The following is a 26420-nucleotide window of genomic DNA, read 5'->3' as shown; positions in this document are numbered from 1 at the left end:
TCCCTGTGCTTGAAAAGAAGGTATATTTTAGTTTGGATATAATGTTCCATATATGTGTATGTCTATTAGGTAAAATTTTGATCATGTTGTTCAAATTTTCTATAAGCTTATTTATTTTTCAGCTTGTTCTAACAATTACTAAGAAAGATATTTTAAAATGCACCTTTTTAACTTTTTTATTGTACAGTATAACATATATACAAAGTAAACAAATAAAAGAGCAATAGTTTTCAAAGCACTCTTCAACAAGTAGTTACAGGACAGATCCCAGAGTTTGTCATGGGCTACCATATGATCCTCTCAGATTTTTCCTTCTAGCTGCTCCAGAATATAGGAGGCTAGAAGTCTTAAATATTTTTTTATCATCACAATCAACTTCTTTTCCTTCTTTTTTTTTTGTGAAAGATAACATATACACAAAAAAGCAATAAATTTCGAAGCACAGCACCGCAATTAGTTGTAAAACATATTTCAGAGTTTCACATGGGTTCCAATTCCACAATTTTAGGTTTTTACTTCTAGCTGCTTTAAGTCTGGAGACTAAAAGAGATATCAGTTTAATGATTCAACATTCATATTCATTTGTTAAATCCCGTTTTCACTGTATAACTCCACCATCACCTTTGATCTTTCCATCTGTCTCTTTAGGGTTGTTTGGGCTATGGCCATTCTAACTTTTTCATATTGGAAGGGTTGGTCACTAATATGGGGTAGGGAGATGAAACCATCTAATGTTCTGGAGAGGCTGAGCCCTCTAGATTTCAGTACTTATCTGGACCAAGGGCCCATATGGAGGGTTTAGGTTTCTGGAAAGTTACTCTAGAAAATGCAGCTATTATTATGTATTTTATTTTCTTTATAATTCTGACAATTTTTGCTTTATATATTTCGAAATTATATTATTAAGTACATACAATTGTAATGTGCTACAATCATTTCTAATGATTTTTAACATTTATCATTATGATGTGTCTATATTCGTCTTTGAATACTTTCTGCCTAAATAATGAACGTAATCTCCTGGAATACTGGAACTGGCTCATACTAACTTGCAAGAGCCAACTGTACACAACTCTTCCCAGCTCAGCATTCAGTTATATCACACTGCTAGCTTAAAAACAGCCATGCTGGGAATATTAACATAATGGAAATTAGCAAAGGCTGCATTTCAAGCCCACTGCTTCCAACCCCGAGAAACTGTTATTAAACATTTACCAGCATACCTCTGACTTCATTTGATACTAGTCAAGCTATAGCAATTTTCTTTTGATTAGTGTTTGCATAGTGTAACTTTTTTTTCTATCCTTTTAATGTCAACCTCTCTGTCTCTTTTGATTTAGATGAGTCTCTTCAAACCTCATATAGTGGTACTTTTAAAAATCCAGTCTGATAATCTGTCTTTTACCTAGAACATTCTGTCCATACATTTAATTTAATTATTCATGTATTCGGGTTTAAACTTCTCATTTGTTTTGTGTTTCTGTTAGTTCAATCCACACTATTTCTTCCTCTCTTTTCTTGTGTTTGATTTGATAAACATTGTATTTTTTTTAATCATTCTATTTCCTATACTAACATGGAAGTTATCCATAGTTTCTCTTCTTTTAGTGATTATTCCAGAAATGATGGCACTGGTATTTGTCATATCAAGGTGTCAGATCTTAAATAAATCCTATTTAGCTAAGATGTATGATCAGTCCCACTACTGTGCTTCTTGACAACACAAGGGTCTTATATGACTCTAACTTCATTCATTCCCTTCCCAACTTGCATGTTATATTTTAATCATTTATTCCATTTCAAAAGTGTGTACACGATTTAATTTGTTCAGGTTTCCTGTTTATTCTTGTGCCCATGCTGATATGTTCTACATTTCTATGAATCAGTGTATTTCATCGAAGTGAATTTTTGAAATAAATTTATTGAAAATACCTCTAATGAACTGTTCAATCTTTGTAGCATTTTTATTCTTCAATTAATCAGTTGCTACATGTTCTAATTTGCTAGCTGCTGGAATGCAACACACCAGAGATGGATTGGCTTTTAATAAAAGGGGATGTATTTTGTTGGTTCTTCAGAGGAAAGGCAGCTAACTTTCCACTGAGGTTCTTTCTTCCGTGGAAGGCACAGTGATGGTCTCTGCTGGTCTTCTCTCCAGGCCCCTGGGTTCCAACAACTTTCCCCGGGGTGACTTCTTTCTGCATCTCCAAAGGCCTGGGCTGAGCTGCAAGTGCTGAGGTGAGGAATGCCGAGCTGCTTAGGCTGTGCTATATTGTGTTCTCTCATTTAAGCACCAGCCAATTAAGTCAAACATCACTCATTGCAGCAGACACGCCCCCTAGCCGACTGCAGAGGTATTGGCAACAGATGAGGTTCACGTACCATTGGCTTATGTCCGCAGCAACAAGATTAGGTATGCTCACCTGGCCAAGCTGACAACTGAATCTAACACACTACATTTTAATATTTCAAGTTTATCTGCTGAAATTTAAGGTGTTTGAGGGTAAGAATCCCCTCACATACCTCCTTTGTGTATAGGGTTTCTAGATAAAATACGGGATACCCAGTTAGATTTCAATTTCAAATAAACAACGAATAGTTTTGTAGTACACATATGTCCCAAATACTGCATGGAACTTATACTAAAAGAAAATTATTTGTTGTTTATCTGAAATTAAAATCTGAGCAAGCATCCTGTATTTTTATTTGCCATATCTGGCAGATCACAATAACAGCTATCAATGTGCCAGGCCCTTCTGCAAAACTCTTGACATCTATTTCTTCATTTAATCTTTAAAATGAAACTTGGCATCAATTTCCTCATTTAATCTTCAGAACAAAGCAAAACCATATAACATGGAAATGCTAATCCTAAACTATGGCATAATAATTATTATCATCCCCTTTTTCAGTTAGAGAAGACTAAAGCATAGTGTGATTAATCATTTTCCCAAGCAGGAAGTGGCTCAGGAAGGGATAGAGATTTTTACTGTAATGTGAGCCCCACAGCTACCCGAAATGAAGTTCACTTCTCTGCAAGAATTGTGATAGTTGCTCTGAGTCAGAATGTTTAACAGGAAGAGGTTTTCAGTTGTTTCTGTTTAATCCATTTCAATTTCACTCTCGAGTAATTAGAATGTCATTTGTGGCAATATATGCTGCAATGCTATACAGGGAATGCACTTTATTCAGGACTCCTAACATATTTCAAATCAAGGGGGGTGAGGAGTGTGCTGGCTTAGAGTTATATACACCAGAAAAGCATGTTCTTAAATTTAATCCATTCCCATGGGTGTGAACCCATTGTAAGTAGAACATTTTGATAAGGTTACTCCAGTTGAGGTGTGACCCAACTGAATCAGGATGAGTCTTAATCCCATTACTAGAGACCCCTACAAGCAGAATGAAATTTAAACATGTAAAGAGAAAGCCAGAGGTGGAACAATCAGAAGACAGAAGTCAACAGAAACAGAAGAGAAGCCTGGAAAGGCCAACATGTGCATTGCCATTGACAAAAAGCCAAGGACCAAAGCTCATTGGAAACCAGCCCCAAATTGCCACAGTCTTCTCAGAGAAAGCATCCTTTTGATGACACCTTGATTTTGAACTCCGCCTAGCTGTCAAACTGGGAGCCAATCATTTCCCAGGGTTTAAGGCAACCCATCACATGGGATTGTTTTAGCCTCCAGGAAACTAAAGCAGGGAGTTAGCACACATTTATGTCTTCTCTTGACCTGCTTGACTCCTGCCACCACCTCCTGACATTTTACCAGACTTGGAAAGCTAACATGACTCAACTTGTTCAGAGGGTCACCCCTGAGGGCAAAAAAGAGGTGCCTCTTTCCTCTTTTCTATCTCTCCCCTACAACTCTAGTTCTCTTCCTGTCCTCTCTGCAAGGCTCATTGTCCCTCAACAAGAAGTGAAGATTTGTAACTCGGCCAAATTTCTCAGCATTTCATCTATAGATTTAGTTTTTCTCCCTCTCTCTCTTTTTTTTTTAGTGCAGTGAGGCGGAAGGGGGCTCAATACATACATGCAGAACAAAACAAGGAGGTAGACATCTTTTGGTTCCTTTAGTGGTTTACCAAGTTTCTGACCTCTTTCCTTCTGATATAACAAGTGTGATGGTGAAACCTGATTTTTGCAATGAGAAGAAAGATAATGCAACCTCTCTAACTCTTTAGGAGAAGGGAGCACTGATTTCCATTCCCAGTAGGGAACGGTGTTGCTGAACAAATACCAATTTGGGAGATAAGGAGAGTTGTGATGCCATCCAATTTTCAAATGCTTCAGAGACGGAAACAGTACCTCATCCACCTATGTATTAGTGACAATCGGCTTGTATGCTGACCATTTTGAGAGTTTCCTTACTTCATATTTCTTTAAAGGAAACCACTGCAAGTTTACTTAATTCCTACAATCCTCTTTTGTGTAATTTATCCCAATACATTTTGACCCTCAGACTACAGGCTGAGGCTGACATTGTTTAAGTTTATTGGGAACTGCATATAGGAGGAGAAGGGGAAGGCGAATTATAGAAACCTCCATGTACTCCACGTGATCATGCAGAAAACAGTGTTCTTAAATCCTGCACAATTTTCTGGAATAGCATCAAACAAGGTATTCGGTAAATCTGTATAATTTGTTGATACATATTGAGGTATGTTAAGTACAAAGTACGTTTGGTAGCCTTTGCTCTTTGAAAAAAGATTTTCAGGTGTGTAATTGAGTATTTTTACTAATGTAAAGGGAGGATAGGGATAAATGGATGGCAAACAAGTAGAGCATTTCCATAAAGGCCATACACAGCCCCTGACTCTTCTTTGGTAAGGTCATAGAAATAGATGCAGGATTAAATTATCATTTTTTAAAAACTTACCATCATTATTCATCAGTCCTGAAATGTTATCCACTTTCTTTCTATGGAGTTCTGTTCTTTAAACGGAGATTTTTGTTCTGTTAGGAATTCCTGTAATTTTTTCTCTGTTGTTACTTCATTCAAGACATTGAGGCTTTTTCCCCTAGGAAAACATAAGGGGCCCACTAAGCACTTACACCAGTGGCTGTTGCCTATATAGAAACACTTTCCTGAAAGCTCCATCCTCCTTTTACTGTTATCTGTATCATCACAGTACTTGTGATAGATGGCTAGAAAGCATTCCTATAGAGGAAAGGATTTGGAAAATAGTGGTCCAAACTGGTTGGTAAGGATCTCTTTGAATACATAACCAGGAAAGAGTCTGGTTAATGCACAACATTGAGACCTGAAATGAAACTATTTAAGCATTCTATGGATGAAGACCAGCTTTAGTATTTGAAGGGAAAAAAAAAAACTCTTCAGTGACATGACAGGGAGATACTGTGGCCTACAATAGCTTCCAGGATGCTGGTCACCATCGAGGCCATGTCAATACCAGCCTAGAACCTACTGTGGAAAGCTACTCTTGACTGAAGGACTAGCCTTCCCATCAGCCAGTAGGCATTTTTCAGGGGATACAAACCTAATATAAAACAATCAACAAATGGTCAAAAGACCAGTATTTCAGAACCGTCACTGCCATCCTTGGCCAGCTTTGGCTTTTTCTTAGGATAAAGTAACTATGCTGTTTTAATTCAGTGGTTGTTCTTTTCATTTCCCTTTCTATATATATGGAAATTTCCAAACTTGTCACAGCTATATTGGGTTGGGGGATGTGGGTCAGCTCCATGCTACCTTGACTAAAGAAAATAGAACAGACCCTCCTCAACTAAATTTTTAGTGTCAACCCCCTGTCTTAGCCTGCTGGAACTTGCCCTGTCCATGGACATGTCGTCCTCCTTCTTTCTCATCTAAATCTCTTCTATCTGCCAGGCCTTTCATGAGAACCTCCCAGCTCAAGGGAAGCTCTTTCCACTGTGATAAGTAAGCATCAGTCCTTCAAATGGTCTATTTTGCTGCCAGGTCACCACCTGACACAAATTTTTTGCATCCCCAACAACAAATTTCAATACTCCGCATGTCAAATTCCAAACTCATAGAAATTTTATTTCCCAGTATTTAATTTGCAGTGATAGATAGTGTTAGATAGTGACACCTTCTGGTGAAGCATCATATTTACATGTTGAATATGTCAGGCTCTATGAGCATGTTGCAAATATTGAAATAAAAAGAGAATGAAAGGACAAAGAATGTTGATAACTTTACCCATGATATCAGGAACTCCCCACTCATGTAAGATCTTGCTTTGTTCTGGCAAAGGAGGCAAAGGCAGATTTTTCGTTCACAGTGCAAAACTGATGGGGCAGTAGCAGGAGAGTAAACGTGATCAAAAGGGAGACTTTTTTTCCTAATAAAAGAGAAAATAATAGCATGTTTGTATATCAAAATAAATAGTCCAGTAAAAGGAGGAAAATTGATGATGCAGAAGAGTGAAAGGATAGGATTTGGTGCATAAGTGAAGGAATTGGCCTCAGATAGAAGCACAGACTGTTCACCAAGTAGTCAGAGGAGGAAAGCAGAGTAACTGGGCACAGACACAGCTCGTGAAGTACTTTTCTTATTCTCCTGGTTCAAAATAAAATGTAAAGCAAGGTCACATCTGCAAAGAATGAGAATAAGCAAGGAGCTGCAGGACAGTAAAATAAAAGTTATTCATCGTTCTCCAGGAAAGTAAGAAACTGAATGGACCAGAGAAATGAAATGTAGGTATGATTTTGTTTAAGGACCACTTGGGGTTCATAGTTATAAATTCAAAGTGATTCCTAATGGTTGTTTTTCACCAGGCTTGTTCATCTGTAAGTGTGCAAGTGAGGTGTAAAGAGAAGAAGAGAATTAACCAGGGTTGTGGTTTTGCCTTTCAATACAATGACTGAGGGTCAAGAGAATTGAGAACATAACATCCTAAAGGGCCAGTTATTGAAATCTTCCTCATAGATACCTGCAGTTTTAATTGGTTCCACTTATTATTTATCTATTTATTTATGGACATAAAAATCCATGTTATATTAAAATTATCTGGGAATGCAGATTTTACTAAAATATACTTTGTGCATAAACTATCTCTGTTCTATTCTTTATTGTTAATTTACAAAGGAAATTTTCTCTTTCTTTTCACCTAGGATATTTTCTTTAATAAAATGACTGTATGCTAAGTCTCTGATAGCAGACACGTGAGAGGGGGCAAACATTTAAAAGGAAGTTGCAATAATGGAGATAGGCAGGACACATGAAGCTATTTTTCTTAGTCTAATGATTTTTAAAACAAATCTAACTCATACATCCATTGTAAAAGTCCCATTAAAACTTCCATGGGCACTTTTCACGAATCCATAGGCACTTTTCAAGAATTCATGCAATGAATATGTATTGCACATCTGTCAAGTACAAAACATTGTACTAGCAAAAGCCAAGTTAGGTGCTTGGGGGAGGGGCAGGATTACAACACAGATCCTCAAGGTATTTGCAATCTGAACAAAGAAACTCATATATCTGCAATTATTATGCACAGCAGGACAAAGCAAGCCCTACAACAAGAGTTCCGTTGTGTTTGTTCATCTAATTTACTGTCATTTACCACTGTGGGCCTAAAATAAATATTCACTTAATGAGTATTGGTTTATCAGGAATGCAATAAAGATAGGAACCACACTGGAAGAACGCAAAGGAGCAATAAATGAGTTCTGAAAGTGGAATCTGGAAAACTTGGGAGAGAAGGTAGCATCTGAGCTGATCCTTAAGGGAACAGTAGGAGCCCAACAGAGAAGGAGAAAGGCCCTCCGTGTGAAAGAACGGTTCACTGTGAGATGAGCATTGAAGCATGGACTCACAGGAGACTTTAAGGTACACGCAAGGTCTACTGTGAAGACTGAGGAACGTGAAAGACATAATAGAAAGGAAGATGCCAGGAAATAGAAGGCATGGATTCTTGGATAAAGGACTTTTATTGAGCACATACACTGTGCAAGATTATTTTAAGCGCTGTCCATGCACTAACTCATTGATCTCACAGAAACCTTATGAGATATTACTATTATTCCCCATTTTATACATGAAGAAACTCGTACACAGAAAAGTCAAGTGCAGACACAGAGAGGTTAAGCAGCAATAGGGCAAGTGCCCAGCTCTTACTACTCCTGTGTACCATCAGTGCTATAAAGCATTTTGAGTAGTTGCATTACATGGTTTATGTCACTACTACATTTTCCCTGCACAAATATGAACATATTCACGTTCAATTTTGAAAGTAAGCATCATACACATTGCAGCTGTTCTCATCTGTATTTAGAAATTCTGAATATTCAACTGTATATTAGTTTCCATATTTGTCTTTTCCTTATCCAGTGATATGAATGTTGGCCACCAACTATTGGCTTAAAGAGTGTTCTCCTGGTATATAACCTACAATTAAAAGTATTACAATTGCATTTTTTCCAACTTCATAATAAATTTAATCAAATTTTTCTAACATTCTCCTATTAAAGAAAAGATATTTGTTCTGAAATCATTTTGCCCTTCTCTTCTCTTTGTAAATCTGAGCTGCTTTCAGAGACAGTTCTTGATGTCAGCCAATTCATCCTCACACTCATCTTTTATCATCAGAGAGAAATATTTTCTGACCCAAAAAGCTTTCCAATCTTCTATTAAATATACTCCCTATTTAGAGCTATTCTTTCAACTATCAGTTCTCATTAAACATTTACCTACTCTTTCCACATTCTTATATACAAAAATAAAAGTATCAAACTCATGAAAATGCATCCAAAAAGTCTTTAAAAGTTCAGTTCAATGTCAGCATTACAATTTACGGAGCACCAAAGGACAGCTTCTAATACCTCCTAATTGTTTTACCCAAGAGTGCTTTCGTTAGCATCACCTCATATCAGCTGTTTTTACCTCACTGAAATCTGTAGCATTCCATTTTTCAATTCTTTAATTGGTTTTTATTTTAAATCCTTGAGATGGACAAAATAGACTTTGTCATGGCTTGTCTCACGCATATCCTTGGTCCGGGGAACCCTCACTCCCTGCTCTCAGAGCCCTTGCCCAGCCCTTCCCTAAGGACGACTTGGGCAGAGGTGCAGACGGAAGATCCTGATTTCTGCCCAAGCTGGAGCAGCATCTCAGTGGGTGCCTGTGGTTGGCGTCATCGTAACTTAAAAGAACAGAGGAGGAGACGGTGGTAATATTTGTGTGATATAAGACACCAGAGAAAGCAGGAGGCTGTGAGTGAGTGCGGAAATGAGCAAAATATTAAGATCCCAAGGATCAAACTGGAGAAAATTCCAGAACAGCATCGCTGTTCTCTGAGCCAAGGTGGAATAAATACTATTTCGAAGCCAAGCTATTCAGAGCGTTCTACCACTGCATAACAGAAAAGCCAGAACAGAAGCCACCCCACATGACGGAAAATTGGCACCGTGGAGAGAAAAGAAAAATGCAGGGTGTTTGGGGAGCCACAGTTCCCTTATTGTTCTCTGCTGCTATGCGGGATAGACTTAGGATTATCCAATGATGCATATTTTTCTTCCATTCTTACTGACAATGAAAATATAATTACAAAAAATGAATTTTTATCGTGAATTAATACCCCGGTGCTCTATGAAGTGATTGAAAGACTTAATAAAATCAACATTCCTAAACTAAAATTTGCATTTTAATAACTGCAGTGGGCACTAATGGCTGCCTACACAGCTGCTATTCTCTCACACTTTGCTCCAGCATTGTTTGGGCACCCTCCACTTTGACACTCAGCCCACCTGGCTTAAAGAAAACTAACTTCACCTCCACAGTTAGAAGGAGCCACTCATGATAATCCCAGTTCCTGTCCTGTGATTACTCAACTCAAGTTAAAAGCACTGGCATATAACTCTTGACATCTGATATTGGTCCAGGCACATGACTTAAGTCAGCCCAATGGAAGGAAAAGGGAAAGTGTATTGCTCCAGTTGCTGCCGACAGGCACTGGGGAAATCCAGCCTGGAGAGAACAAAGTCATTATGTGACAGAACCAAGAGAATGGCAGGAAGGCAGAGGTGAAGCTCTGTTTTCACCAAACCTGAGGCCTTCCCTACTTTTGACTTTCCTCTGTGTATAATATTAACTCCCTCGTTTTTTGAGTCAGTTAAGATGGACCACCTTAGACTTCCAGCTGAAAACATCATTACAGATCAGTGCTGCCCAACTTGTCAGCATATCAGAGTCATGAGGGGACCTTCAAAAATTATTGGTGCTTATGTTTGACCCAGAGATTGGTCTTATTGGTGTAGGGTATAGCTGGGTGAGCAAATTAATCTCTAAACATCTTCCTTCCTGAGATTCTTTCTTAGGAATTCCAACTGCTCAAGACCTATGTAGGAGTCTATTCTGAGACTCCTCAAAGTGGCAGTATGCTTTCCCTCCAAGATTCTCTCTACTCCCCATAATGAGAAAGGGAGTTTTCTGCTTTGCAACAAGAATTAAGTTGTTCTCCAGCTCCCTGATTCTATTTCTGCTTGATGTTCTTGGGCAGATATGGGTTCTAGACCTTCCTTAGTATCTTGATTTCCCAGAGCTACCATAACAAAGTACCACAAACTTGGAGGCGGGAAAGAACAGAAATGTCTCATCTCATAGTTTCAGAGGCTGCACATCGGAATCTAGGTGTCGGCAGAGCCATGCTCCCTCTGAAATCTGTGAGAAGCATCCTTTCGGGCCATTTCCCAGCTTCTGGTGGTTTGCTGACAGTCCTTGGCTTTCCTTGGCTTATAGTCGCTTCAATTGCTGCTTCTGCCCTCACATGCCATTATCCCAGTATAAGGACACTGGTCATATTGGATTAAGGACCCACCCTTTTTCAGTAGGGCCTCATCTTACCTAATTCCATATGAAATTATTCTATGTCCAAATAATTCACATTCTGAGGTATTGGGAGTTAGAACTTCGAAATATCTTGGGAAGTGACAGAGGGGGGAGGGGGACACAATTTAACCCATAGCACCTTGAAAAAAAAAAATAAGGGAATATAAATCACTGTAAAACACAAAGATTGTTATGTCAACGAGCCATAGGGTCCCAACTTTTCAGCAACAATTATGTTCTTAAATGGTGCAATGGATCAAAAGAAAAAGATGGAGTGGGAAAACAGGACATGAAATCTGTCTACACCATGAACACACTTTGACACCTCAATCCTTAGTATCGTATTGGGTGGTAAATTGAAGGGAAATGAAAGCTATTATTATGAGGGGTTCAGAAAGGTACAAATGAAGTCTAGACCCAATCCTAACAGACACATGGTGTCAGCAGGGTGAGATGGCTTGGGGAATTATTACATCTTCAGCCCACCTCCTCTCTGGCCTTCTCTTCATTCTTCCTCTTTCCACTCCCAATACAACAGCAAACTCACTCTATAAATGAAACTCTAAGATATATCCTTGACCTTACTATCAATTAGATTGCTCCCCACCCATATAGAAATTCTAGGGCTGTTACTAACAGGCAGGGAGATTATTTTGTATTTTTTCCCCTAGTTTTGAGAAATGTTCCACTTCCTCGTGAAGAGGACACCTCTGGGTACCACAGTGATTTATCCTTCCCCATTTGAATTAAAATGCTATCAAAAGAGGTATCTCTTGGGAGACTTGGGTGCTGAGTGAGTTTTGGTACTGAGCGATTTTTGTAGAGATATGTGGGAAATGGTTTCAATATTTGGTGATGCCTAAAGGCAAGATGTTTAGAGCGTAGTTTTGAAAAATACACTTGATCAGCTCATTATACGATTCCCTTATCCCTGAAAATGCCTTGTCATTGAATATTGCATTTGGCAGTTGCACCAAGGTAGAAATTTTGCAAACCAGAGGATTATAATTTTTAGTTTATTTCATTCATTTATGTATATATGTCACATATATCATATAAATGCATATATTCACCAGGAAATCAATTTTTCTTTTACAGATATCTCTGTTAAAATATTCCATTCTGAAACCAGAGACATAGACAATGCCCTAAAAATCAAAACAACTGAAAGTACTGCAAAAATGTACAAAGTGTCAACCATGAGGCGAATATTCAATTTGACAAAGCATCGAACAAAACGATCAACATTTTTCCCAACTGGGATTAAAGTCTGTCCACAGGAATCCATGAAACAAATTTTAGCCAGTCTTCAAGCTTATTATAGATTAAAAGGTAAGGAAAGAAATGTTTTAGTCTTTTGTTCTTTCATCCCTTCCCTTTCATTCATCCATAGATTGTCTTCAGCTCAAAACATCCAAATTCTTTCATTTGGCTACAAGAGTTATAAAAATCATTCTGCTAACTGGATACTAACGAATAATAACCATTCAAAAATTCTGTAGGACTCTCCTTTTATGGCTTGAAATAGTGTGTTGTGCATCACAGAACCATTAGGGTGCTTCACAAGTCACCAGAAAGCCTTGGTATCCAGGTTTTACCTGTTTGCTTTATTTTTGCGAAATGCCAATATTGAATTTTAATATTATTCTTATGAAATGAGAAGCAAAGGATGATTGCAGTATGAGAAAACCTGAGCAAGTTGTTTTATGATTTAAGATTACGTTTTTCAAAAGCAACCTTGCGGGCGGGCCGCGGTGGCTCAGCGGGCAAAGTGCTTGCCTGCTATGCCGGAGGACCTCGGTTCGATTCCCGGCCCCAGCCCATGTAACAAAAACGGAGAAACAAAATACAATAAAACAAGAAAATGTTTAAAAGATGTTTCCCTTTCTTCCTCCCTTCCTTCCTTCTATCCTTCCTTCCTTCTCTCTGTCTTTCCTTAAAAAAAAAAAAAAGCAACCTTGCAATCCAGATTCTCTCTCTTTCTTGATAAATTAAATTGTTTATTGCAGATCCAGCAAAAACCTATGGAGGTTGGTAAACTGGAGGTACATCCAAATGCAAGGAGTCACAAACTAACAGTGGCTACCAAGATATAATGCAGGGTGTGAACAGAATTTACAATATAATTACTAGGTTTTTCAGCAGAGTTACAGTGTAGTTTTTACTCGAGACAGCATAACAGGGTTCTTATAGCATTACCAGAAATCAGTACGGAATTAATGCTCGCCTGCCATGCAGGAAGCCTGGGTCCAATTCCCAGAGCCTGCCCATGCCAAAAATATTATATATATTTGCTATTAAATACCCTAGATGGCTCCAATTAATGCGAAATATCTTGCCTCTCTGAAGCCTATATTCAATTCATCTTACATGTGAGAGTGGAGGAGTTTACTGATTTCCACCTTGATCATAGAAGATGTTTGCTTCCTTTCTAAAATATGCAGTCATAAAAAATAAAATAAAACAAAAAATACAATGCACAGTCACCCTGCTCCATTTAAAACACTATGACTAGCATGAAATGGTAGAATTCTAGCTTGTGAACCATTGCACCAAATGACAACTAAGAACCCATTTCACGGAGCTAACATTCCAAAAAGTTCTTCCTATTAATGGCTGTGAGATGGAGAGTCTTTGGGTTTGGAAGGCATAATTATCTAACAATCTCCAAAACATCAAGATTTAGGTTCTTCATATGTGTAACTGTACATGGAAGTAAAGAAATATTTGCTGTCTGACAGAAGCCACACCCACACAGAAATGAAAAGTACTGGGTTATATTCATAAGAACACCACTGACAGAAAATCAAGTTCATTGTATCAGTACTCTGAGACCCTAGCATAGCACATCCATATAGCAGGTTCTCAGTAAGTGCTTGTTGATAGAAATAGGAAGGCAAAGAGCCCATTGGGATTTTTTTTATTTAAAGACAATGGCATGTGTAAATTATTCATTTTGAGTGTGATTGATCAGAAAACCACACTGGTAAATTCAATACTGCTTCTGCATAAATGAAAGTATAAATAGACAATATTTGCATCACATTGAATATTAACACAGCTATTTGTAACTATTTTTATGTAACTTCTGATTACTTACACACTCCCAAATGGAATTTTCTGTAAGTATTTATAGAATAGACTATTGCTGCAACTGAATTTTTAGCTCTGAATTTTTCATTCTTATGCCTTTTTCCTTGATTAATTTTGTTTCTTTCATTCTTGTTTCCCTGGATGAAACAAACCACTGTTTTTCTCCTCACAGCAATGACAGTCCATTATCTTTATGGCTGCCCCTTGGTGATATGAAATTTTACTATTCTAGGACTACTAACCTGGGTTTCTTGAGTCTAACAAATTGGTTCACAGAGAAACAAGAAGTAAGACCTACATCTAAGGTGGTGTTCCTTTGACAGAGTAATCCACTTAATGTTCTCGTTGTTGCTGCTTTTGCGAAATTATTTGTTGACATCTTTCAAACTTGGGGAGAAAAACTCTCACATTCCTCAAAACGCGTAGTATATGAGCTATCTTTTCCACCAGTGCTTAAAGCAATGCAAGTGATAATGTTCTAAGCTTCCCTGTAGAATTATAAACATGCGTGTCCCCAGGCACAACTGCAAAAGAAGAAGGTTTCTTTCTGGTAGCCTCCAGGCTGAGCCCTGTGCTCCTACCCACCCAACCCTTATATCAAAACCTAGGACTTTCTTTCACAGTAACGGGTGACTTAGACAGGTCCAGGATTTCTGCATCACCACCACCTGGGAGCTTGTTTTAAAAAATGCAGACTCTTAGATCCCACCCAGACTTATTGTGAAAATTTGCATTTTAACAAGGTCCCCAGGTAATTGGCCTGGACCTTAACATTTGCAAACCACTCTAGAGAACATCTACCAACGGCTTTATTGCACAAGAAAATTAAAACTGAAATTCAAGGAAGTGAGGTGATGTGCCCAGGGCCACAGTGATCAGTAGAGCAGGATTAGAACCCAGTGTCCTGACTCCTATTCTAGCAGATCTTCTCTCCATTGAGCATGGGCACAACACTTACCTTTGGTCTACCTTAATTCTCCCAAAAGTGAATGATCCATGTGCTGGCCTGGGTTTCTGATCACAGACAGCTGTGCCTGGCCTTAGGACGCATGCGCTCTGGGATTCTTCCCACCTCATCACATAGCCCAGGGAACGACCTTGAACAGAAGGCTGGGTCTCTAATGGATCTCAGGCATCAGCTAACAAGCGTGGGAAGACTGGTGAAGAAAGGTTCTGCATTTCTCTAGAATCCAGTAGCAATCCCTCCCAGTAAGTTCAGAGAAGGATGGTACAGAAAAAGTAAATCAGAGGGTAGAAAAACCCAACTTTGAAAAGTTTTCAGACCCCTCACTGCCCTGAGATGCTTTAATGCTTCAACTTTCAAGCGTTCTTTTGATGTTCCCTCAATAAGGAGGGTGCATTTCCCAGTGGGACATGAGCTGGTATTCCTGTTCTCTCAACTATAGAAGGATTCTGGACCTTCTTGTTCATGGTAAGTTTCAAGGAAGCCAGAGAAATCACTTCAGAGGGGCCACCAAAACCCTTCCCCTCAAAGAAAGCCTGCAGAAAATCTTTGTTCTGTCCTTAACATTTGGTCCCTATAAACTGCAACACTCCAGGGAGACAATTCTTCAAGCTGTTTCAGACATTTGTACTTCTGGGGAAAAGTTCTCTCAGGGCTTTCGTGAATAGCAGGTTTTGATGGAGACAAGGGAGTCCTGTACAGCCAGTCTTGCCCAACTGTATAACAGTGTGCCTGGTACCTACAGAAAGCTCTGCTTTCTTGGTGCACCCGAGGACTACAAAGCACACAGAAAATGAGCTCCTATACGTATCTTTTATGATGCCTGTATGTTTGAGTTTAGATGAATGCAACAAAATAAACCCAAGCCTTAAATTATACTGAAATAAAGGAAAATTCCATGTGAGTCTATAGCCAACATACCTGAGGATGTACCTAACTGGTAACAGGATTATCACAGTATTTCTTCCCAGGTGTTTCCCACACAAAGATTGTCAATGAAAGCCGCTAACAGCAAGTCCTCAAAGGCAGTGCTCATTGATTTTATGTACAGTTGTATTTCCAGTGCTTAAATGCATTTCAAACTTAAAACAAGCAGGTATATTGGAGAAAAGTGGAAGCACAAAATAACATCTGCAAAGAACAAATGGAGCATGTAGGTGAGTAGAAGGGTATGGACAGCTGCTTTGCCCGGACGAGACACACAATTCTTAGGGTATCGGAAGAGAGTTGGTGCCGCCTTGCATGGTTTGTAGACTCTTGACTCAGATGAAGGTCCAGAGACTGTGTGATGCTTAATATGGGGAAACCGCCATTAAATCCGCCAGATCCTTGCCTGGTAGTGGAGAGGACATAGTTACAAAAGCGGCTCTTCGCAGTGAAGCTAGTCCATTGCTCTCCAAGTGTGATAACCCCTACAATTTCCCCAAATGTGGACAACTCAATGGAACATTTGCAGTGGTAGCGACTGCACTTTCCTGGCTTTGTGGTTACTAACTGAAAGATTAATTAGCTTAAAGGTTCTGATCACATTGTTGCTGGTAGGTGAGCTGAACTACAGTGGGTCTCAAATTCTCTTTGCCTCTTCGAAACAGAAAGCTAAGAGAAATCCAAACATAAGAATAAGTAGGGGATCAAGATGTAATGGAGAGGCTGGAGGGAACTGCCTGAAAATGTAGAGCTGTGTTCCAGTAGCCATGTTTCCTGAGGCTGTAATGATACAGCTGTCACAATGTGACTGTGTGATTATGAAAACCTTGTGCCTGATGCTCCTTTTATCTACCTTGTCAACAAAGGAGTAGAACATATGGAATAAAAATAACTAATAGGGGGAACAAATGCTAAAATAAATTTAGTTTGAAATGCTAGTGATCAATGAAAGCAAGGGGTAAGGGGTATAGTAGGTATAATTTTTTTTCTCTCTCTTTCCTGTGTTCATTTTATTTCTTTTTCTGTTGTCTTTTTGTTTCTTTTTCTGAGTTGGTACAAATGTTCTAAGAGATGATGAATGTGCAACTAGGTGATGATATTGTGAATTACTGATTATGTATGTTGTTTTATTTTGTTTCTTTATTTTTTAATTAATAAATAAATTTTAAAAAAAAAAAGAATAAGTAGGGGATGGGCAGGATTAGGCAAAGAAATAAGAATCTCCAAACCAGACTTCTCACCTTGTTCCTCCCCACACCCTTTTTTCTCAGCACAGCACTCAATTATTTAGAAAGTCAGGTAATAGTCTCTACCACAAAGCATAGAATTGCTTCCCATCCCTCTAGAGATAAAAATGAAAATATTACAATAGCTTATAACAGAGGTCTTCTAACACTTTTTTTGCTAACTTAACCCTCTTAAAATAATTCCTTAAACTATGTCACCCTTTGCTTGCTTTTCAGTTGACATCTAAAATTGTTTGACATAGTTTAAATTGGATAAGATGTAACTTTTGTTGAGTTTTAAGTATTGATATTTAAAAATAAGACTAGAATTAGAACATGCTTATGTATCCAAAGGTCTCTTCCATAGTCACTCGATACTTATCATCGAATGCTTTTAATAAATACAGGAACAAACTCTTATCAGTCAGAAATGTCACATGATTCCTTCTTCTCCATAAATTCATATTTCCATTCCACTGCCCCTTCAGAGTTTTATCTTCACTTATTTTTATGCTTGAAAGTCTGTTATTGATTGCTCTAAAATACTTCTCAGTAACAAAAAAAATGTATCAATTGAATTTATTTTATCTCTTGTGACAGTAGACTTTAAATATAAAATGAAATTTCTTCTGGATTAAATTGCCTTTATAATTAAGTTTAGTATACAATTGATTAAAACAATAAATATGTCATGAATTTGATAATATCTATTCCTAAAGAATCTTTGACTCATGGATACAGGGTCAGATACAGGTTTTATTGGTACTAATGTTTATAAATGCAAAATTGTAAACACAAAATTAGAAGCAAGGCTTTGGAAGGGGCCCATGTAATGGAAGGACCCTCAAGCCTAAGCTTCATTAGCTTAGAGAGTTGGAACTGCTTTGATCTTCCTCCTCTATTAGTTCATGTACCATTACTTTTATTTCTATTACATACTACTAAAGTGAGTTAGGGCTCAACACCAATTTTATTCACATTCTTTTACTTACTGTCAAGAAACCTTATTTACGTAACAAATAGACGAGAACAGAGATTTGTTAAGAGTAATGCCCTTAATTCATTCAACTCTTTTGGCATTATATGCTAATCATCACCTCACAATTTGTCATCATTATTTTTACTGGACTACAGCTGTGGACTCCATTAGGTCTCTTTCTGATTTATTCAAAGCAAAGAAACCACCTGAGCTGTAAAAAAAAGCGTACCACTCCTCAACCGAGTTTACTTCCTTTCTCAAGCTCAACACTACTATTTCAAATTGTCCTTTGTGTGAGAACCGAGGGGTAACGTGTCACAATAAGATTAGGGATGGATGAAGGGGGGAAGTAAAAACGGAGAGGTATGCCCTCAAGCAGACCAGTTTAGGAGTGCCAGTACAGGGAAGTTGTGATTTAAAACTTGACTCATATTAAACTGTGTGTGTGCCTGCTCAACCCCTGGAAAACCTTCAAATCAGGGAATATGTACCCAAATTTGAAGACTAGTGGCTCTACACGGTCTATGTCCCCATCCTGCATCTTTCCATATTCATCCTCTTTTCTGCTGAATCTTGCTCTGGCTACACTGACTTTGCTGTTCCTTCAGGGTTCCCAATGTTCTTCCGACTTGCTTTTCCCAACTGCATGGAACTTTCTTCCTCCATTCAGTTAGCACAAACATCGCCTTTCAACCATCCTACTAAAATTGCAATCTTGTATACACATACACACATTCCTCTATCTTCCTTCTTTTATTCTTCAGCAAGCGCACAGTAGCTGCTAAATAATAATGGCTTATTAAATGAATTCATTCCTATAAGCTATAAGTTAGTGTGCCAACATATGCCGTAAATGAGCTTTCCACGTTAGGAGATTGTGCTTGGATTGGGGAAGAGAGTCTTCTTAGGATATGAACATTTTCCCACCCTTCCCGGCTCTGCATTGCAGTGTGTCAGGAAGCAGTGTGGGAAGCACATCGGATCTTCCTGGATCGCATCCCTGACGCAGGGGAATATCAGGACTGGGTCAGTATCTGCCAGCAGGATAGCTCCCGCCTCTTTGACATTGGGAAAAACTTCAGCAACTCTCAAGAGCACCTGAATCTTATTCAGCAGGTGAGCCCCGCTGCTGCATTTTGTTTTGAGCACTGGCCGAATAGTAGGTCCCCAGGCCTCCAGCCCATGCCCCTTTTGAATTGGCTTCAAGAGCATACGGGTTAGTTGAGTGTTTGGGGATATCTGATAAGGTCAACAGTAATTTTATTCTTGCAGAATAATATTGTACAGGAGGGTTAAAGTGGAGTTGAAGGGAGAAAGGGATGAAAATAGACTTTAGCCCTTTAGTTGGCATTATCTCCTGGTAAAATTACTTTTTATCTTTTTTGCAGAAAATGAAACAGAAAAACTTCCCTGAGAGGTATGTACCCTAAATAGAATCCTGCATGCTCTTGACTTTGGAAAGAGCATATAACGGAGTAAGACAGAGCTATTGTATCTTTATGATATTATGTCAGCCACTGAGATCCATATAAGATATTCTGACAATTTATGCATATATTGTGCTGAAGATAGATGAGTTTATAAAAGGGAAAAGAAAATAGGTTATAGATGGGTATGGATGCATTATGTTTGCAGATAAAATTAATTCATTACGATGTAATAAATAGCTAATGTGTATTTTTACTTATAAGAGACAAAGCAATTAAAATAGGTTGCTTTTTCAAATTTATGGTAAATTATTATTTACATCAGAAAAATATTTAGTATAATCAGGGAGCAAATGAATTTTGAACTCTCATTTAGTATTCTGTAGTGTTAGTATTTCTCAAACTAAATTACTGAAGCACTGAGTTTTATCCTCAACAAGAACTGAATATCAAATGAGAAAATCAAAATGCAGGGGGAAAAAAAGGAAAACAAAAAGTGTGTTAGATAAAATGATTAAAAAACGATATATTAGCTAAACTCCAAATTCACAAATTGCACATTGCAAAACATATTTGAAACTCTAAAGATGGAGATAATTATACTACAGATAGAAATACAAATTTGGCAGTAGGAATTTACTGGCAATTCTATATATTGCCTTTCACACAGTAACCTGGTCCAGGACCTTATTAATTTACACTGTGAAGAATGTCAAATCCCAATCTCCCTAACAGATTTTCCTCCGAGTCTTGCCCTTCTTAATTTAAATAACTGCTGATAGATTAATAAATTTGAAATATTCCTTTCCTCACATTGAGCCATATTCAATGACTTTCCCTCATCTTCCCCTTACCTTTTGAAATATCTCTTGCCCACCCTTTTCCACCCCTCTCTGCCCACAGGAGCTGACTGGTGAGTGCTACCTCCCAGCCATCCCTAAACCTCTGGCCCCTGGTTAGGGCCAGCCAAAAGGAACCAGGAGATCAGAGGGAGGCAGGAGAATGAAGTTAGGGGCTGTGTCACCCCTTCCTGCTGCAAAGTCTTCGAAGGCTGATTGCCTCCATGGACTTCCCTTCAGTTCCTGTTAGGCCGTCCTTTCCACAGAGCCTCCCCTATCTCTGGTTTGTGGTGACTGCTCCATCCTCTCACCCCTTCTGGCCTACCTGAGTTTTTAGGAACCCACTGGCTTTAGCCCCGAGGTACCAACCTGTCTCTTGTGATTTCTCTTGTATGTTTCCCAGTTTAGTAAATGGTCACTTTTATTACACTGTGTGCAAATCAGTATGAGTGAGCAATTCGTCTTCTGCCAGGCCCTTGACTAAGGCAGATCCCAAACTAATGCATCAGGCCCCTTCACCTTCTGACCTTTCCAACCTTGCCTCCCATCACCCACGATCCTGCTGCAGCCACCGCGCCACTTCCTCACCGTGTGTAGGCCACGCCCTACACATCCCAGGCTGACCTCAAGCCTCTACCTCGCGCCAATGTGAGCCTGCCTTTTCCACCCCACCTCTCCAAATGCAGTTCTCCTTTCAAGCCCCAGGGGGAGTCCCAACTCCCCATGATGATTACCAGCCCACTTAAGCCTGTGGGAGTCGCTTCCTGCTTTGAACTTTGTACTGTATTTTACATGTTTATTAATGTGTCCTTGCTTCACCCTGTTTTGCTATGAGAGTATAAACTCCTCGAGGACAGGAGCTGTTTTAAACTTCTCTACCCACTCCACAGAAATTTCCTCATATATTTTATTAATTATGTCATCTGACCACTCTTAGGAATTTTTAAATGTCATTGCCAGGGTAAATAATGTGACTTGAGAAAATCTTAGTACCAGAATATTAGCTTTGTTCACAAGACACAAAGATAATGATTCCTCTGATTTAAATATGATATAATAAGTATCATAAAATACTATCCATGATCCACCATTTTCAAAAAAAAGAAAACAAAGCAGTGGCAATCCATAAATAAAAAAAATCCACAGTGTGCACCATTTGATAGAAAAACATTTAAAATTATAGGAAACAATTACTGTTTAGAAATTAGCTGTTAAGAAAAAGAAGCAGAATCATTTCTTCCATTCCTATGCCTGTCAGCATTGCTATGAGAGAAGAAAGAAGCAACAAACATTTTACATTAGTTATGATTTCCAAGTTATCAAAAATAAAACCAACAAAAAGCACTCTGTTATTTGAAATCTTCACAGAAGAACAAAGTAGAAAATTTTCTCACCTGACTAGCCCATAAATTGTCCAATATCTAATGACTTTAAAATACAAGCCAGTGGAAGAGCCCAGTGGCCCAGTTTTGCGAATTATAGCTGCTTGGTGATGTTACAGATTATCTGTTTAGTGCAGGATCATCCTTAATAAATGCAAAGTATAAGGTAATAGCATCCAAAACAGGGATCTGTACAATGTGGGCTGTTGAACTTGTGTAACTAACACAATAGCCAGCATTTTATAACTACTCTTCTTGGTTATTTCCTATCTTTTTTTTTTCATGGGCAGGCACCGGAAATCGAACCCAGGTCCTCGGGCATGGCAGGCAAGCATTCTTACCTGCTGAGCCACCGTGGCCCGCCCTTTCCTATCTTTTTTAACAGCAAGATGAAACAAGGCTAATGTAATGATGAGAGGAAAAAGAAATTACAGGAAACAAAGCTATAGCAAGTAAAAAAAAAATTATCTGTAATACATTCCATAAGGTTTGCTATAATGATAATTTATTAAATATACTCTCCCGACATGTATGCAAGTATTATACGCAAATACATAGAGTAATGCCAGTAAGACAACAAGAACAGCTGATTCCAAATTCCACTGTTGAGTCTGAACTTATATTTAGTCTGTGTGTACCAATATGTTGGTCCATATTTACAGCTGGCATCCATTCTGATTGGTTGGAGCCCATGCCAGGTTGGCTCATGTTTGTTGCCCTTACTAGTACTTTGGCAGAAATGAGTGTGGCAGATACATGCAGATGGTCCCATTGGCTATGCCAACCTAGATGACTCTACAACAACAGGGAACCTAACCGTTCCCTTTGGTCTTCTGGAGCCACAGAAAATTAAATCAAATGTTTTGGTCAATTGCTATAGTTTGGTCAGTAACTGCATTACCCAGTAACCTACCTCTATTCCATTACTATAACCAAGAATTAGTACCATATTGTACTAACAGACACAGTCCTTTGAGAGCTAATAGCTTACAGTAACAAATCTTTCAGTATGTTTCAAAAGATAGCACTACTGCTTAACTACTTTCTAAATAAAGCTTTCTAGAATGTGCTGGCATTATAAAACCAGGGACTTGGATCTGCCCCAGAATGTCTTCCGTACTGCCCTTCCATGGCACTGCAAACCTACCCCCAACTTCCTGGTTACCAATATAAGCAAACAGGAAAAGCAATACTGTGTCTAGGATATGGATTTAATATACCTGTGTTACCCAGAAACCTACCTCTGTTCCATCAATATAACCACAAGAAACACCTTCTTGATAAGCTTAATGACTCTCCGGATTTACAGATTTTGGAGTCTGTGATTATAGCAAGAATATTATAGCCACAGATCATAGCATTAATTCATCTTTGGTGTCCAGGACACATTGTAAGCACAATAGGACCACAAAACATCAGGCCCACAAGATCAGCTTTGCTGACTACAAAATGCCGTGATGCTGGGAGGGAAAAATGAAGTCACATATAACTTTTTCTGGATTGTTTGAATTATTTTTAATGAGAATATATTCAAATATTGCTTCATAATGAAAAAATAGGTAAACCCAGTTTTACAGTGTGCTTTTTCTTTAAATTTTTGGTCTAATTTTTAGGCCTTTCAAGTCTAGGCAATTTTAAATGCTTTCCCGTGTTGTCGAGTTCCTTTTTACCACCTTATCTTTGTTTTCCATTGTGTTATTAGAAAAGATGAAATATATAGAGAGGAGACACTGGGAGAACCTACTGAAACCCGTGTGTTTTCAACAGGTAAGTTAGAGCTCTTTGTCTAGTCTGCTTTTGAGCTTTAATTCAAATCATCATGAAAGCATGTTATTTACAAAGAAATCCTTGATTGACGTTCACAAAGTTTAAAATGTACTTTCTCAAAACCATTTGTGTTTCTAAGCTCATATAATTTATATGCATTAAATGAAACTTGCAAAATAAAGATAAGAATGAAAGTAAAACCAAGTCATCCATTAATTATTCTATAGCCAGAGGCAGCCATTATCAACATTTTTGCCTATTTCCTCCTAGTCATTCTTCATATATCTATACACACACACACACACACATATATATATGTATTATTGAGACAATGCTTACAGTTTTTATTTTTTACACTTAACATATATAACATTTCATAATTCCACTAAAATTCATCAAAAAAATCATTTTCATGACTTCCACATTCTATTACATTTCTATAAAGAAAATCATTTTCACCATTCCATTGCTGTCAAACATTATGCCATTAAAATAATGCTTTAAGTAACATATTTAAACAAAAATCCTTCTCAAATCACTATTGAAGACAGATTTCTCAAAGTAGACTACTAAATCAAAGAGTATGACTTTAGTCTCCTAATACATGTTGTCAAATTTGTTTTCCAGAAATTTTGTTACAATTTATCTAACCAGTTGATCAAAAAGACAAGAGCCATAGCTCATTACACACTTGCCAATATTGGATGTTACCATTTGTTTTAACATTTTCCAAAAGGAAATAGAAAATAGTTTAGTTTTTTTCCTATGTTTATTAGATGTTTGAAACTTCTCTTTCATGTATATTTCTATTGCAGCCTTCTTTTTTTTCCCAAATAATTATAAGAGTACTTAAAATTATACCAAATAAAACTATTGAACCTTTTGTACAATATTTCCCCAGTTTGTTATTTGAATTTTAAGTATGCTAACAATGTTTTAGGAAATCCTACTTTGATGACTTAAAATGTAGAAATTGAGAAAATAGAAATTTCTTAAACAATCAATAATATCATTTTCCTATTTCTTCATTCATACACATCTGGAGGAATCTACCATGACTATATTTCTCCCCTAAGTTCAGCTAATTTATCCTTTCTAGAATGACTTTCAGCTAATAAGGAACAGGTCAAGTTTGATTTCAATAATGAAAAACATAATGACAAAACATTCTTTACTAATAAAAAAAAACATTGTAATTGTTGTTAATTCTACTTATAGTCAACTGATATTTGATGTCTGACTTATAATAACAAATGCTATTCAAAAATATTATTTATAGGAGAAATGATACAAAAAGATGTTTGACACTGGCTTCATTTCTAATATTAAGAAACAATCATATTTAATGAAATAATTGAAATTTATATTTATACTTTTTAAAGTTGAAGTTAGTATATTTTAGCTGATGAGACCTCTCTAGTAGCCAAATTAAATCTAGTAAGATAATTTGGTTATAGCATACTCTCATAAACCAATTCCCATTATTCCTTTATAAAAACTATGAGATTTGTTTCCCAGCACCTGCCCATACAAAAAAAAAAAAAAAACTGAGAGGTAGCAAAATATGATATCTTATAATATAGTAGAAAATATCACCATTCAATATTTGAGTTCCAACAATAAATGTTTTAGAACTAGTTCCCCCAGTATTCCTGGACACCCTGGTTGGATTCATGCACAGATACTTCTTTGGTTGACATATATCCAAAATGCAGCTATTAAAAGAACTGCATAAATCTTAACGAAAATAATTAACTTCAAAATAGCCAGGGACTTAGCATCAATGATAATCTTATGCAAGAAGAGAGTAGAAATGCCCTTAACAGCTTGAATTCAAGGCCACTATGAAGACTTTACTCAAAAGAAAGCAATCTCTTCCCTCAACTCTCATCCTCCACCCACCCCTACTACCCTCTCCATTATCATTGTTGATAATTTTTGTAAGTGTAATTGAATGTGGAAATTTGCTTGAAATTCCAAATTTAGAGTCCCAATATCTTTGACCTAAGCATTGAACCCTTAAAATGCAAATGCAAACACTCTCTGGTAGAGGAGCATAGGAAGTGGGATCAGACATTTATTGTAATTGAATTTTTCAGGTCTTTCTTGAGATTAGGTTTAACTAGATAGCATAGGTGTGAAGGAGGAGTGGGAAAGCTCCAGAAGAGGTTAAATGCTCTAGAAGATAAATTCAGTCTCCTTAACAATTGTTCTTTTATCCAGGTTTTTAAATAGTTTTAGTAGTCTGCATAATTTCTCTTTATATGGCAATAAAACAGAAGAGTACACATTTCTTTTCTAAAAATATTTTTCTGGTATAATAGCTAAACACTTTTTAAAATTTTACCAAAAAGTGTAGCATCAGTGGATTATCCATAGAATTGTAAAGCTTGATGCCACCTTAAATTATTAATAGTCTGATGAAGTCCAAGGGTCAGAAAACATCCATCCTATTTGCCTACGAGGGGCTTTTCAGTTAGGGCTAGGCAAGCAAGTTTCCAAGGTACCACATCCTATGAGATTTTGAAATGCCACAGGGTATCTGTTCTATCAATAAAAAACAATCATGCATCCCATATGATTCTGATACCCTCTCCAGCACACCCCCACTGGGAACCACTCACCTAGCAGGACCACTGCACAGAATCACACAGGGGCAATTCCCAGTCATTGCCTGCTTCCTGGGTACCACACGTTCCTTAGGAAATAGAGAAAGATCAAATTTTTTCCAGACCAAATATGTTTTATTTGGCCAATGAATGTGAAGATTATTAGATATGGCAAACACCTTTTCAAATTTAATCACTGGTCCCAATACAATATTCCATATTACCTGACATCCTGTCTGGGCTTTGCAGAAACTTAAATCTGTCATTGACGAGAGCAAGTACTCATACATTACTTGAGTAATCTCTTTTTTTGCCCCTACCTTCCTGATTATATTTACCCTCCTATAACAAAAACCCACGAAAGTGACTTATCAAAAGAGGTTTGAAAGT

General features: G+C 37.7%; 1 protein-coding gene across 1 annotated transcript in view; it reads left to right on the top strand.

Moving 5' to 3' along the window:
* The window catches only part of IMPG1 (interphotoreceptor matrix proteoglycan 1), a 145608-nt gene that overhangs the window by 11218 nt on the left and 107970 nt on the right, over positions 1–26420 (top strand). Inside the window, exons 2-5 of the mRNA XM_077159437.1 lie at positions 11916–12149; positions 18956–19122; positions 19395–19423; positions 23357–23421. Of these exons, the coding sequence (XP_077015552.1) occupies positions 11916–12149; positions 18956–19122; positions 19395–19423; positions 23357–23421 (495 nt within the window). The remainder of the gene's footprint in view (positions 1–11915; positions 12150–18955; positions 19123–19394; positions 19424–23356; positions 23422–26420) is intronic.

The sequence above is a fragment of the Tamandua tetradactyla genome, chromosome 5, assembly GCF_023851605.1.
Source record: "Tamandua tetradactyla isolate mTamTet1 chromosome 5, mTamTet1.pri, whole genome shotgun sequence".
Lineage (NCBI taxonomy): Eukaryota > Metazoa > Chordata > Mammalia > Pilosa > Myrmecophagidae > Tamandua > Tamandua tetradactyla.
Note: the sequence above shows the minus strand (reverse complement) of the source record. Positions and strands in the feature narration are given on the sequence as shown.